Here is a 16755-nt window from a genome sequence, read left to right on the forward strand (position 1 = left end):
CTGTTTTCCTCAGGTCAAGGAAGGAAGGAAGAAGGGAGGGAGGAAGGACGAAATGAAGAACAGAGGAAGGACAGAGGGAGGAAAGAAAGAGAGAAGGACAGGAAGAAGGGAGGGAGGAAGGAAGCAAGGAAGGAAGCAAGGAAGGAAGGAACTGTCAAAATAGATTGGGTCTCTTGAATGGTAATACTAGGTAATACTAGAGTAACCAACACTGTAGCACATGTAAAGTTTATAATTTGTTTGGTTAAATAATTTGTTCAAAGAGGCGTATGTATTTTAAATATGTTTGCACTTTATAGGCGGAGAGTGACTGTGTTTTTTAATGTGCATTGTTTTCTTATGTTGGCTTTTGGAGTCACAGGTTATTTTGTAGCATTATTACTGTAACAAATCAATGTTGAAACAAGATTTGTTACAAGTGATGTAAGCTTTTTTTATGCACACATAAGCTCTGGTAAGATCAGCTATCTCTGTTGATAAAATATTCTACACAGTCTGTACCTCCAACCATTTACATTGTTGCACATGTAAAGTTTTGCACAGTTTTGCCCAAAGAGTCTTATTTATTTTAATTTTGTTGGCACTTTATAAAGTGACTGTTTTAGAATAAGGATTTTCTTTTGTATGTAACCTACTTTGGGAATTTACAAATTATTTTGGCATTATTTAACAGTTCACTTTACAATGTTAAAACAAGATTTGCTGGTATGTGAGGAGGGATGTGACTTTTGTTTATACCTGGGAGTTCAGGTTTCTCTGTTGCTGAGAATACTACAGTAACTTACTACACGCCCCTGCAGATCTGGTCTAAAAAAATTTGCCTTGACCTGCAAGTGATTTACGGGGTCCCATGTGGTGACGAGGTGGGAGGTTGGGGCCTCTCTGAGTGTGTGTGTGTGTGTGTGTGTGTTGGGGGGGGCGCAGCAGACACTCACAAGGGTACATTGTCTGTGGTGGCAAACACACACACACACACACACACACACACACACACACAATGGTAATCACTCTCCTTCAGCTCACCATAATTAGCCTCATTTCCACGCTGCGTTTCACTCCGTAGTGCTCAGTTCCTTCTCTCAGTCGCAGTGAGACCGGTTTGTTAGTGATGGCAGATTCAAACTTTCAGGATCCTGAAACATGTGATGTGTTTCTATCCACTATTATTATACGAGTATTAGGAGCTGGTTTATTGATATAAACAGCTGGTGGTGCTAATTTTCCAATCTGGTGCCATTAAACCACTGCAGAAGAAGAAGAGGGCGCAACGAATTGATTTAATCAACCAGTCAAAGTCAGACGGCAACCTCCGGGTCTGTGAAGCCGACGCTGAAGTACCTTAAACCTGCATTCTGTATACCTGTATCAATATATCTGTATCAAGACAGCAGGGTCGCCCCGTGCTGGCTTGATTTATTACCTCAGTCAACATTGTTAACATGAGTTTATGGTCTCAATACAGCATGATGTTCATTTAGTAAATTATGGACCCATTTAGAGTCAGATAGACCATAAAGCAGGGGATGCTTTAGGGTGGGCTACCTTGTGATTGACGGGTCGCTGCCACGGCATTGTCCGGTCTGGGAGTTGTCTGTGTTTTAGTCTTAGAACTTTAACCCTTTCACAGTGTGTTTTCACTTCATCAACGTTAATTATAACATATCGGTCTCCTAAAAATGTCTTATTCAGCGTTCGGTTGTACTTAGCTCCACCCTCTCGTGTCACTTCTGGTTGCAAAAAAACAAGATGGACACGGCCAAAAACCAAGATGACGAGGGCCAAAAAACAATATGGCGACGGACAAAAACCAAGATGGCGACGGACAAAAACCAAGATGATGACGCCCAAAACCAAGATGGCGAGGGCCCAAAACCAAGATGGCGACGTCCAAAAACTAAGATGCTGACGGCCAAAAACCAAGATGGCGACGGCCAAAAACCAAGATGGCGAGGACCAAAAAACAATATAGCGACGGCCCAAAACCAAGAATGAGACGGCCAAAAACCAAGATGGCGAGGGCCAATAACCAATATGGCGACGGCAAAAAAACAAGACAGCGAAGGCCAAAAACCAAGATGGCGACAGCCCAAAACCAAGATGGCGACGTCCCAAAACCAAGATGGAGACGGCCAAAAACCAAGATGGAGACGACCAAAAACCAAAGAGTATAGAAGCAATCATCATCATCATCATCATCATCATCATCATCATCATCATGGCTAATTTAATGAGAGTTTTTTTATGTTTGATTGTCATGTTTTGACCCGACAGCTGATACAGTTCAGTAGATCATCTGATATAATAATAATTATAATGATCTGAGTTAATCTTTTATAAAATGAATGTTCTTTATTTCCAAGATGATAGAAGACGAAGCGTCATTATATGACATACGTTAGTACTGTGTGTGTGTGTGTGACCACCAGATGTTAAACAGCTGCAGTCTGTTTGGATTCATATCAAAACAAACTGAGGAGCGTCCTGTATGAACGGTCTGCTGGGTCCTAGTGCCGATCTGTGTTTCGGGGGTCTGGTTCCCTCTCTTAGAGCCCCCCCACTCCTCCCTCTTTCATGTCTGCGTTAGTGGAAACATGTTTCTAGTTATCGTATCTTCTCCTCTTGTTAGTGGTTTGTCCCCCCCACCCCCACCTCGTCTCTCTCTCAGATCATCTGTGATCATTAGAAGCAGCTTTAAATCTCTCTGAATGCTCTTCAGGGACGTCGCCCAATTTCCAAGTAAACAGAATCCATGAACCATCTTTTATCGTATTGAGAGCAGCAAAGGAACAAATGTGTCTCAGTATGGAGACGTTAACTACTGGATCAGAGAGACATAAAGAGAGGAGGAGGAGGAGAAAAAGAAGAAACTATAGATCAGCTTCTTCTGTTGTTCCAGTTTCAGATCATCTCTGACTCTCAGACCTTTGGCTCTCTGCCAGCTCGAACATGATTGGTTCATGTTGAAGGGGTCAGAGGTCACAGATGACTCATGTCCCCCTGGGGTGAACAACTATGCTGCTCTGGATGGAAGCACACACAAACACACACACACACACACACACACTCACACTCACATTGTGTGTATTGTATAACGTCTAGTTCACACTACACGACTTTAACCCTGATGATCCACTCAACGACTGTTTTTAGAGATCGCTGATAAAAGCCTCAGATCAGAGACAAATCAGCGGCGGAGCGCCATGAGTGAACTGTTGAAGGACGCGAGCTGAGAGGCTCAGCGGTGACACATCCCAGATATCTAACATGATAGATATCTGGACCCGTCAGGGAGCTACAGCCAATAAGAGCACGAGACACGGGTTGAGGGGAACCCTGGCGGAGGGGTCGACGGTAACAACAGGAACTTTAAGTTGTTGTTGCTCCTATAGGCTGTTGGATGTTTGCATGATTAAACAGTAAAGACATGTGGAAACAGGCTGTTATGTACGTGTTTTACTTAGTTTACCCAACCGTGATGTTTTTCCTAAACCTAAGTGAGTGTTTTTGCCGCCCCCTGCTGGTACTGCACCTTCATACAGGCGTGTAATATTCACGCCTCGGCGAGGCAAGACGTGACGCTGACACGCTGTCCTCTGGTTGACAGACGGGTCTAGTACACGTTTCGGTATGATATGGGGTTGTAATATCACTTTTTGCTGTTGCTTTCACCATCTGATCTCATTTCATATTCATTCGTGGTTCTGATGATGTTGACTGAAACAACTTCATCTCTTTCACATGAACGCGCTCGTAGCTGGACTGACAACGTTAACTGAGATAACCAGCTGGGATCACCAATGTTAGACTCAAACCCAAAGAGATCTAGACGGCTGTAAGTTAAACCTGCTTCCTGGTTCAGGCCTCTGGACTGGAAGCTGAAGCTAGCTAGTAGTTTAGAAGAGAAAAGGCTGGACAAGATCTTTCTTCTTCTTCTTTATCCAGTTCAACGTTGCATCACTGACTTCTACTGTTTATCTTTCTTCTTGATCTGCTCACTAAGCATTATGGGAACGCCTCGAGGCTGAGAGGGGGGTTGGATCCTGCTGGACAAACTGAACACATAATGATCCACTTCTAATGTCCATCAGACCCACAGCTGAGGGGTTCTGTTTTCAGGTCATCACATCATTGTGGTTTTAAGAGAGTGAATTGGTTCTGAACTGGAGTTCTGTTAACAGCTTCAAACATCTATTAACAGCTTTCAACATCTGTTAACAGCTTTCAAGTCAGAGATAATGTACAGCGAGCCGGTCATTTGTTGTGAAAGAATCCCCAACAGGGCGCGAAGCAGAGGGCTGTACATTATCACGCTTATTACACGGCTACTTAACGAAGAAATCAATAATTTGACACAAAAACGGTCCTCCAGAGTCCAACATCAGAACTGTGTCCATAGCAACAGTCTGCTATACATAGCAACGGTCTGTTATACGTAGCAATGTTCAACACAGCCGTATAATAACATCTGTTAACGGGTTTAGATTCAGGTTAGAGAGGAAAGAAGTGAGACGGAGGAGGTGAGAGGGAGGAGGGGAAGGAGGTTAAATAACGCTCCAACCTTGACCTCTGACCTCCAGATCAGTGAATGTAAATGGGTTCTATGGGTACCCACGAGTCTCCCTTTTACAGACATGCCCACTTTATGATAATCACATGCAGTTTGGGGGCAAGTCATAGTCAAGTCAGCACACTGACACACTGACAGCTGTTGTTGCCTGTTGGGCTGCAGTTTGCCATGTTATGATTTGAGCATATTGTTTTATGCTAAATGCAGTACCTGTGAGGGTTTCTGGATCAATATCTGACATTGTTTTGTGTTGTTCATTGATTTACAATAATAAATATATATATACATTTACATAAAGCAGCATATTTGTCCACTCCCATGTTGATAAGAGGATTAAAAACTTGACAAATCTCCCTTTAAGGTTCATTTAGAACAGATAAAAAATGTGTGATTAATCACAACGAACTATTTGAATGGATTGACAGCCCTATAAAATAGATTTAACCAGGTGTTGTTAGTTTACTAGCTTGGTGAAGGGAAACCATAGAGTTAATGAACTACAACTGTATGTAAACAACATGTTAATACAGTGACGGAGACTCAGGAGGACAGACAGCATTCAGGTCTTCTTCAGGAAGTTAAAGGACAGAAGAGAGACGAGTTGTCACTTCTCTGGTTTCATGTTTCAGTCGGACCTTTTTCACATCTTCTCTCATTTCTTTATCTCTCTCTCCTGTCTTTATCTCTCTCTCTATCTGTCTCCATCTCTTTCTCTGTCTCCATCTCTCTCTCTGTCTCCATCACTATCTCTGTCTCCATCTCTCTCTCTGTCTCCATCACTCTCTCTGTCTCCATCACTCTCTCTGTCTCCATCTCTCTCTCTGTCTCCATCTCTCTCTCAGGGTGCTTTCACATCAGGGACCCAGGCCCGGATCCGAGTACAGTTGTCCCCAAAGTCCAGTTCGATTGATTAGTGTGAACGCTCCGTACCGTACTCGGGTACGGTTCGTCGATCCTTACTCCAGTCCACTTGAAAAGGTGGTCTGGAGTACGGATCATGTGGACTCGGGTACGGTTAACATCAGGTGTGAAAGCCAAGTACAGTACCAAAACACGGAAGTTGACAGCTATTTAACGCGAGTAACGTTAGCAGTTAGCGAGTAGTTTTGAAAGGGCAGGCTTTTTCAACGCCGCCGGTCTCCTCTGAAATCTGTATACATAAACCAGTTTCATATCTACAGTATCTCTTGATCTGCCGCAGCATGCGATGATCTCATCCTCAAAATATAAACAATAGGCGATGGGGTTGAGTGATGTTTGTTATTTTATTTAGCTGATTTAATGGTCTGTCTCTTAAGAATGAGAGACGCTCAGCTGCTCAGCGGGCAGAGAGAGAGATGGGTGGGGGGGGGGGAAGTCTAGAGTCGGCATATTTTCACATCAAACTTGGTGAAATAAGAGTTTATTTCAACCAAACCAGAGGTGGTGATTGTTGGAAAGACTAACGATGACAATATTGGTGAGTTTTATGTTGTTTCTGTCCAGTTTGAATGAAGTGTTTTACGATGCTCCGCCACTAGAACAGCTGATCTCAACATAAACAAATACACGTGGATGATGACACAAGTGTACTCGGGTACGGAACAACTTTACTAAAGTGAAAGCTGAGCAGAGGGGGGGGCAATCGTACTCGGGCACGGTACGGATCAATCGTACCTAATGTGAAACGCCCTAAATTTAAAATTGTTTTTAAAAATCTTCATCCATTAATATAGATTTTTCTCATAGTTGGAAATCTGGAACTCAGTCCAGTTTCATTAAAATTTAATGAGAGTAAATTATTTTTTAAGTTAAAAAAATACTGTATACAGATTAATACCAACCATATTCTTTAAATGAAGAATTATTTTGAAGAAAAAAAATAAGTATGTTGCATATATCCAACTGAGTAGAGATTGTCAACTGTGAGTGTATTGTAGCATCACGCTTCAAGTGTCTACCCAAACTAGCCTAATGTTCCAGAATGTGACAACATTAAAGGATGATGACATCACTGTTATACATAAAAGAATATGTATGAACATCCTAAATGGCATATGGAAAACTACATTTAAAATTTTTTTTAAAATGTTTCATCCAGTAGTAAAGATTTTTTAATATAGTTGGGAATCTGGAACTCAGTCCAGTTTCAATACAATTTCTTGAGAGTGAACATTCTAAATGACAGATGGACAACTAAGGGTGCTTTCACATCAGGGACCCGGGCCCGGATCCGAGTACACTTATCCCCAAAGTCCAGTTTGATTGATTAGTGTGAACGCTCTGTTTACGTCGTCCTTCCTCTCAGTTTGAACTCATTCTGCAGAGAGACCTCCCCCCCCCCGCATCTCCCCCGCTGTGTTGTGTTGTGTAGTTGTGTAATGATATCAGGGTTCCTGTGTGTTGTGTTGTGTAGTTGTGTAGTGATATCAAGGTTCCTGTGTGTTGTGTTGTGTAGTTGTGTAGTGATATCAGGGTTCCTGTGTGTTGTGTTGTGTAGTTGTGTAGTGATATCAAGGTTCCTGTGTGTTGTGTTGTGTAGTTGTGTAATGATATCAGGGTTCCTGTGTGTTGTGTTGTGTAGTTGTGTAATGATATCAAGGTTCCTGTGTGTTGTGTTGTGTAGTTGTGTAATGATATCAGGGTTCCTGTGTGTTGTGTTGTGTAGTTGTGTAGTGATATCAGGGTTCTTGTGTGTTGTGTTTTGTAGTTGTGTAGTGATATCAGGGTTCCTGTGTGTTGTGTTGTGTAGTTGTGTAGTGATATCAGGGTTCCTGTGTGTTGTGTTGTGTAGTTGTGTAATGATATCAGGGTTCCTGTGTGTTGTGTTGTGTAGTTGTGTAGTGATGTCAGGGTTCCTGTGTGTTGTGTTGTGTAGTTGTGTAGTGATATCAAGGTTCCTGTGTGTTGTGTTGTGTAGTTGTGTAATGATATCAGGGTTCCTGTGTGTTGTGTTGTGTAGTGATATCAGGGTTCCTGTGTGTTGTATTGTGTTGTGTTGTGTTGTGTTGTGTAGTTGTGTGTTGAGGTCGAGCCAACCCAAAGACTAAAAGACTCTTCAGTAACTTCATCTCCTAAATCTGTTGACATAAACTCTTCACACGCAGAGAACATCTCTGTTCTCACACACACGCCGCACTTCTTTTAAGTCCTCAAAAGATACAAACATCTGTACTTTCCAACACACACACACACACACACACACACACACACACACACACTCACACATACATAACCCTGCAAAAACACTTAGAAGTTCATGTACACAAACATCTGCCTGCGCACACACACAACATCATCATCATCATCTTCATCCTGAGTGTTAGGAGGTCACATAAAGCTGACCACTGACTGTGAGCCTGACAGGAACCCTCCACAGTTAATAATGTTCTTACTTCTGTGTTTGGTCCGATGGAAACATCCAAACTGTGACGTCGTCGTCGGCGCTCAGATCCTGGTGGCGTCACTTCATCTTCACTGAACACGCTGAAACAATAAGACACAAAGATGATACTGGTTGAGATAAGTTGCCAGTTTATTAGGTACACCTAGTCAATACACAGTGGTGCAGTGAATCCTCCTTTATGGAGGATATAATGTCAACAATGTGAACGAAATGTCCCTTAAAGGAGATTTGTCAAGTATTTAATACTCTTATCAACATGGGAGTGGACAAATATGCTGCTTTATGTAAATGTATGTATATATTTATCATTGTAAATCAATTAACAACACAAAACAATGACAGATATTGTCCAGAAACCCTCACAGGTACTGCATTTAGCATAAAACAATATGCTCCAATCATAACATGGCAAACAGGGAACAACAGCTGTCAGTGTGTCAGTGTGCTGACTTGACTATGACTTGCCCACAAACTGCATGTGATTATCATAAAGTGGGCATGTCTGTAAAGGGGAGACTCGTGGGTACCCATAGAACCCATTTTCATTCACATATCTGGAGGTCAGAGGTCAAGGGACCCCTTTGAAGATGACCATGACAGTTTTTCCTCGGCAACATTTAGCGTAAGTTTGGAACGTTATTTAACCTCCTTCATGACAAGCTACTATGACATGGTTGGTACCGATGGATTCATCAGGTTTTTAGTTTCATATGATACCAGTATCTTCACTCTGGCTTTAAAACTGAGCCGCTACAACCTAAAAATCACAAGTTGTGTTAATGCGTTAAAGAAATTAGTGGCGTCAAAACGAATTTGAGTTAACGTGTTATTATCACATTAACTTTCATTCACATATCTGGAGGTCAGCCCTGATTTCTTACATACAGTAAGTTACTGATTTCCTATATGTTAGGTATCTTTATAAAGCAGATATCTGCAGGAGGAAATGATCATGCAGTATATTGTTAGAGCAACTAACTGCTTCTTTAACCGACTGATCAATAAACAGAGTTTAATCAGAAATAGAAACACTGGTAGTATTCTATTCATCATGATTTTAAATGTTTACAGATGCACTGACAGCTTAGTGTATTTGTAAAATATTTCAACCCTTTAAAACAGCTTAATGACTCAAAATGGTTTCACTAGTCTCTAAATGGACTCACCAGAGTCTTGTGAAGCTGAACCTGCAGGTTTAACCTGAGTCTGATGGATTCAGCAGAACATGAAGAAAGATGCACATTTCCAGTCTTTATGATACCTGAGGGTCTCACATCTGTTACTGCAGTTCAGGATTCACACAACGCTGAACTACTGCCTGAAAGATACTTCAGTAGATCCTCAGTTTCTGCATGCAAGCAACATCTAATCTAAACCCCTTTTAATGAGAATGTATTCTCTTACAGCTGCTAATACATCTTGAACTCCTCCTGTGGTCAGATGATCGGTCTGTAGTTAGTTACAGCTTCCTAGCTGGAGTCTCAGCTGTTAAACTACACCGGGACATAAAACACATGTTAAGTACATTAAGTTGGGTATAAACGTGGCATCTTTTAGTAGTGTGTGAGCGGTGTGATGTGTTTTCAGGCTGCATACTGATCTAAAGTCTGTTTCTGGTCTGTAAAGGTCTGAAGAAACAACAGGTTTCATTTAGAAGCTGTTCTTTAACTCTGTAATAACTGATGTTTGGCCGCTTGTTGGCAGTGAAAACAAGTTATGAACATTAACCGATCACATTAAGTCGATATGGAGAACGACGCAAAAGATTCAACCAGCCCGTTCACACGAAAAGGTGTATAAATGCCACGATAACGCGCAAGGCGTTAAGCGTGCAGTAAGTACGCCTTTCTTGATTTGATCTATTCCATCTATTCTTTTGTTATTATACTGTTTGTCTTGCACCAACAAAGCCAAAGAAAATCCCTAGTGTATACCTCTTACACCTGGCAATAAACACCATTCTGATTCTGATTCTGATTCTGATTCTGATTCTGTGTGTCTTTTGTACGCCATGTATGCTGAACTGACTGTGATATAAACACATCCACCTATAAATGCTACGGTAAGAGTTAGTGACGTAGAATAAGAAGAGAAAAAAGACCACTGATGGTGGGAGGGTCCAACAAACACAGGACTTTAACCAGGAGACCGTTGTTGATCACTGTTTGGTTTTGTACGTTACGTTAGTGACGTTTGTCACGTGTTTTCCGTAGTTGTTTCATAAGTGTTTTACTTAGTTTACTTACTTATTTTAAGCCCAACCATGACGTTTTCCCTCTCACTAACTAAGTGGTTTTCTTGCTTGAACCTAACTGAATGTTTGCGTGGCGTACAAATGACACGAAAAAAGGCTAAAATGCGTCCTCGTGACATTTGGAATGTCCGTGTAATGTCGTGGTATTTATATGCCTTCCTGTTAGTGCTGGATGATCCACCTATCTCCTGATTCTATACTATCAGGATACAGAATGTATTGTGATTTTTAAATATTATATATGGGTGCTCTATAGTTGTAGCCTCGTCCCATTTGACCACGGAGATGAGAGCGACGGCCGGCTGGACCGCCACGTTACCGCCATACGATAACGTTTCCTGTCCCTGACAGTTAGCATGCAGCTTTAGCCGTGATATCTAGCTCTGCTTTTCCTGTCAATGTGTGAAACCCAAAGTGTTTCCATCCTTTACTGGATGTGTAGTGTTTACCACGCTGGATTTAACATGGGAGGGTGCAGGTCGTATCCACGCTGACCCTCCAACGTTTTAGACTCTCTGAGGTTTGTTGGGTTGACGGATACGGAACGGATATGACGTCACGTTACTCAGACTACAACAATAAAAGCGGTAACTTCCTTCTACCTCCACATAGACTCAAAGGAAGCAAATATATTGATTCTGGCGTTAAAACATCTGTTTAGAAATACATAGGCGATACATAGGTCAATCTATTTTTTTTCCCACCTCTAGACCGGGTTGATTCAACACAACAAGAGGCTGTAAAATTCTTTATGTGTGACTTCATGTGTCCCTGAAGGGTAGGAACACACACACACACAAACACACACACACACACACACACACACACACACACACACACACACACACACACACACACACACACACACACCCTCCATGAACAAGAACATAATAAAGATCACAGCGGGAGGCTGTTTGTGTTGTATCTGATACCCAGCGGTCCTGTAGGGAGTGAGGCCAGTGGGTTCAGTCAACTTAGACACACACACACACACGCACACACGCACACACAGTACCAGTTAAACCAGTAACTGTGACTCTTGATGTTGATGCGTTCAGCCCAGCAGTGTGTTAGAGCAGCGATGTGGAGCTCCATGAGGTACAAACTTAACTTCCACACTAACATGTTATTTAGTAGCTAAAACACTATGTGAGATATTTTAGTATGAAACCAATAGTATGTGAAGTACATACTATTTACGGTGAAATATTACAGTATGCAACGCTGGACACTATGACAGCATAAATATCCAACAATGCAATGCGGTAGTGATGACAACGTTCATAACAAACGTTGACGGACAGCTCTGTAACATCAATAATGCTTCAATTTAACTCAGTATCAGATTTCTCTTTGCTAGACCTAATATATATTTTAAATCAATTCAGACTTTGATTCTCACAAACTGTTGTTTTGGTCACATGAGGTTGGCTCCATGGTTACACGTCTCCAACCGGGGAGGAGGTTCTCAGGAAGTGACGATGCAAATTAGCTCAGTGCGTCTGAAAAGATCCAAACTACTGTTTATTCACACAGAAGTATGTTGAACGATAGAACTCATGTTGAGTCTGTAGAACAGAGGACAAGGTTTCAGACGAAGCCTCCTTACCGAAGCTGATGAACTACAGATTATTCTCCCTCATCTCTGACTACTGGAGGTTTCTTATTCTAATTATTATTATTATTATTATTATTATTATTATTATTACTATCATTATTATTATCTGCTGCCTCTCTTCAGCTCTCATCAGTTTTCACATGTGGTGTTGAAGGCTGCTGCTGTTGTAAATGTTTATCTGAAACTTCGGTGATTTAACTGACTGAAACTACACCAACAGAGTATTTCTGTTCTCCAGACATCAGTGACATCACCTGACACAACAGAGATAATAAACTTTAGGCTTTAGACCGCTTCAACAGCAGCTAATCAATATGATCGACATGATCGACTACAACACAGCTCACAAACTGCGGCTCTACATCCATCTACTTTACACATGGAGGTGATTATCTAAAAAAACAAAAAGGGAATTCTTTACGTTATATTCAGACCTAAAATATAACCCCCTCCCTCAACTTCCTTTAACCCTTGTGTCTGTATAATGTCGCTTTAATTTCTGCATTCCTGTCCAGTGGCCAACATGTTCAGCTCTGCGTCCTGATGGAGCAGAAACCTGATACGTGAACATGAGGAGAATGTATACATGTGGCACAGCATGCTCCACAGAGACTCCCTGGAGCTCAGCAGCCTCAAAACCGGCACTAAAACTGTATGTAGTCATGATATGTTAAAGCATAATACTATACAGAAACTTCTGCAGATTGAACCCTTAAATCCTCTCATGTGTTACTGCGACCTGTCGTCTCATTATCAGGCCACATGGAATAGCAATATGATGGTTTGTTCCTGATTTTTCACAGTCGGCCCAACGCCTCCGATCTGAATGTGAAGCTATACTACGCATCGTTTCTCCTTCCACATGATCGACTCTGCTTGGCGTGATGTCGGCCATTGAAGGGCCCTGTTGGGTGAGCTCAGCCAATCTGGAACTTCACCCAAGTGTGAAATGGAAATTCCTGTTGGGCCTCCCACAGGCGTCGAGCATTTTACTCAGACAAACGACAGTAGTGGGGGGGGGGAGTCTGGCCTAAAACACAACGCTGGTTATTGGTTTAACCTGAGACGGGTCTATCTGTGTTCCTTTCTCCTCCGCAGGTGGAGCACAAACCAGATGGTTATGGATTGGAGACCAAAAGCTGTTTCTACTGGCACTGCGACAGACACAGCAGTGATCCACCGCCTGGTGGAAGTAGAACTCCTCAAATCATCCTGGAACCACAAAAACACTCAGTCCACTTGCGGTTGTACGGTGGTGTCATGTTGTGTTCTCACCAAGAGAGAAGCCAATTTTTACCCCGCCGGTATCATCTGTGTTCATTCGCTCTAGACGCTCCGGAGAGGAGGTGGAGCTTGTCTCCATAGATACCAACAACTGTTCTTTCCTCCATTTCCTCCATCAACCATGGAAGAAATAACCACTGTTGCTGCTTTGTACATGTTGGTGAAGTCCCAGATATGTCAGAAAACCAAACGCCGTCATGTCTGGGTTCATAACATCAGCCGGCGTCGAGCTGTATTCACATACAGTATCTAGCAAGACACACGGCGCTGCTGCGGTTTGAACCCAAAATAAACTAAGGCTTCGTCTGAAACCTCATACTCTGTTCTACATACTCAATAGTTTTACTATCGTTCAACATACTTCTGTGTGAATAAACAGTAGTTTGGATCTTTTCAGAAGCACTGAGCAGTAATTTACGTCGTCACTTCCTGAGAGCCCCCTCGCCAATTGGAGACGTGTAACCATAGTAACCAACCTCATGTTGCCGTTGCTATGTATAGCAGACCGTTGCTATGGGCACAGTTCTGATGTCAGACTCTGGAGGACCGTTTTTGTGTCAAAATATTGATTTCTTTAGTAGGTAGCCATGTAATAAGTGGGATAATGTACAGCTAGACCGGTTATTGTTGTAAAATAAACCGCTTCAGGGCGATCCCCCGTGTTGGGGATTCTTTCACAACAATGACCGGATAGCTGTACATTATCCCATACTTAGATTCTGATAAAGAGATTTCTGACTTCACTTTGGAATAAAGTTTCAACAACGCTCTCGCTTACAAAAGAGTTAATTATCTTCTAATTGAAATGAAACTTCTCCGTTTTGACGTTTTAATTTGGTACTACAGCATCATAACTGCTGACCAGGAATCAGTTTAAACTGCTGCCTAATAAAAGCTATAAGTAGTCTGAGCCTGAACCTGAGGATCATAAATAGAGGGTGTATTTAAAGACTTTTACTGCGTTCTTGCTTTATTAGGCAGGAAATACGTCGGAGAGCAGACAGACTCACCTCTCAGTGGTTGTGAACAGTTAAAAAAACTACAATGAGCCAAGTGTGTGTGACCGCTCAGGAAGCACTAAATCTCACATACAAATGACTTCACGTCGTTTCCACAGACTCTTAATTTGAAAACCGTTTCAGGCGACGGAGACGGTTTTGGATGAAGTTCTGATTTTGCCTGAAAATGAAAACATCACAGTCGTAAACTTCTTGTAATGAAGTATTTATACTTTAGATCTGAGTTCTAAACTTTGCAGTTTGTTGTTGTGTGTCCAGTATAACATACAAATAACATTATAACAATGAATGTGTTCAGACAGACCAGTTGATTAAACCACTAAAGGAGTGGTCGTCCCTGTGAGGCCTGATGCAAACGTCCGTCTGTCTTCACTCCCACTTTAACAACTAAAACCATATTTTTCACTGTGGAAACGTTTCCTTCCAAACATCTGAAATCTCTCCAACTGCTGAATGAATTATTGGTGTCACTGATGCAAAACACATTTGGTAATAAAACACTTAAAGTGAGATCTTTACCTGCAGGACGGATCTTTAGTTTTCATTATTGTTATTAATAATAATCACTGATGGGTGGCAACATTAAAGAAAATAGTTTGGAGTTTTGGGAAATAAGCTTATTATCTTTGTTGCGGAGAGTTCGATGAGAAGATTGATACCTCTATTATGTCTGTATGCTAACTATGAAGCTACAGCCGGGAGCCCGCTAGCTTAGCTTAGCATAAAGACTGTAAACGGAGGGAAACAGCTAGCCTGGCTCTGTCCAAAGGGAACAGCATCTGTGTAGCAGCAACTAGGGGCAGGAAAAAAATCGATTCACTTTGTTTCTTCTTTTATGATTTCTAAACAGATGTTTTAACGCCAGAATCGATATATTTGCTTCATTTGAGTCTATGTGGAGGTAGAAGGAAGTTACCGCTTTTATTGTGGTAGTTTGAGTAACGTGACGTCATATCCGTTCCGTGTCCGTCAACCAAAACAAAACTCAGAAAGTCTAAAACGTTGGAGGGTCAGCGTGGATACGACCTGCACCCTCCCATGTTAAATCCAGCGTGGTAAACACTACACATCCAGTGAAGGATGGAAACACTTTGAGTTTCACACATTGACAGGAAAAGCAGAGCTAGACAGAGCAGAGCTAAAGCTGCATGCTAACTCTGTCACGGACAGGAAACGTTATCATATGGCGGTAACGTGCGGTCCAGCCGGCCGTCGCTCTCATCTCCGTGGTCAAATGGGCCGACGCTACAACTGTAGAGCACCCAGATACTGACATTTCTGTTCTCTGCATTCAAACGGCCCCAATAGAGCTGACCATGGATGGATAAAGAGAACGGAGCTGACGGGAGAGCTAGAGACCACCTTGGAGAAGTTAGAGGAAGTAGACACGTGGGACTATGTCCGCTTTTCAAAATAAGGTGTTAACAAAGGGAACTGTATGTACAAAATACATCTATGGAAATAAGATTGATGGATTATATTCACCAGAAGTATAAAACATTACATGTCCTTTATAAATTAAAAAGAAAATACCACTAATCTGTGAGGGAAATTTCTTTATTCTTTGATTTTGCTGGATAAAAAAATTTAATAAATAATTCCTGACAATGACTGATATATTTGACTTCAGGTCATCTCTGACTACGTACATGCTGAAAATCAAACATTTTTACTGGATTCATTTAGAGATTTTCCAAAGTAAAAGTCCCTAGAAGTGTATGATTCAACTTGTTCCCATGGTCTAGTGATAAACAAGTTAACAACAATCACAATAAATCACAATATCAAATCACAATACTTAAAAATCCCAATACATATCCAATCAGCACCCGAGTATGGTGATAGTATAGAATCAGGAGATAGGTGGATCCTCCAGCCCTAGCAGCACCTCTAATAATGTCTGTTTATGGTGTTGGAGTATTTCTTACAGATAGTCCAACACATACCACAGGTTGGTGTTTTACACAACAACATACAAAATGTTGATAAGTGAGCTTCGGACAGAGCCAGGCTAGCAGTTTCCCTCTGGTCCCAGTCTTTATGCTAAGCTAAGCTAACCGGCTGGTGTCTCTATGAGGGTGGTGTCGATCTTCATCCAATTAATCTTATTTCCCAACTGTTCCTTGAACGACATTTAAACGTCAGTAATCTCCTGTTCTTCATATCTGATCCCTCATGAATCAAAATATCCATATTCCTCAACCTCCCACTGAACTGTTTATGTCTCTGAATTAAAGAAGTTAATTCATTCTAGAAGAGGAACTGATGATACAACCAGTCCTGAGGTGATTTCTCCTCAACGGAGCAACAATAATTCAGTTTTGTTTGACTATTAAGAATATCAGTTTTGGGATTTGAACAACAGTATGAATGAATGAATGAATGAATAGTGTAATAATCAGCCCCCGTAGGAGATGAACCAGGATCCAGAGCTGCTCTAATGTTTCTGGACAGAACTGATCATGTGACTTCAGTTAGTCGGTGTCGGTGAAGCTCTCTGGATCACTGACCTCACTGACCTCACTGACCTCACTGACCTCACTGACCTCACTGACCTCGCTGACCTCTTCATGGTATCTGTTAACAGATGAACAGTTTTAACTGATCCTGTCCTCTAAATGTTCCTCT

General features: G+C 41.7%; 1 protein-coding gene across 2 annotated transcripts in view; it reads right to left on the reverse strand.

Moving 5' to 3' along the window:
• The window catches only part of ripor3 (RIPOR family member 3), a 69521-nt gene that overhangs the window by 40119 nt on the left and 12647 nt on the right, over positions 1 to 16755 (reverse strand). For both annotated transcript variants that reach the window (XM_074649757.1, XM_074649761.1), the window contains one exon: positions 7942 to 8032. In XM_074649757.1, coding sequence (XP_074505858.1) covers positions 7942 to 7967 — 26 coding nt within the window. In that variant the 5' untranslated portion in view covers positions 7968 to 8032. The remainder of the gene's footprint in view (positions 1 to 7941; positions 8033 to 16755) is intronic.

The sequence above is a fragment of the Sebastes fasciatus genome, chromosome 1 (genome assembly GCF_043250625.1).
Source record: "Sebastes fasciatus isolate fSebFas1 chromosome 1, fSebFas1.pri, whole genome shotgun sequence".
Lineage (NCBI taxonomy): Eukaryota > Metazoa > Chordata > Actinopteri > Perciformes > Sebastidae > Sebastes > Sebastes fasciatus.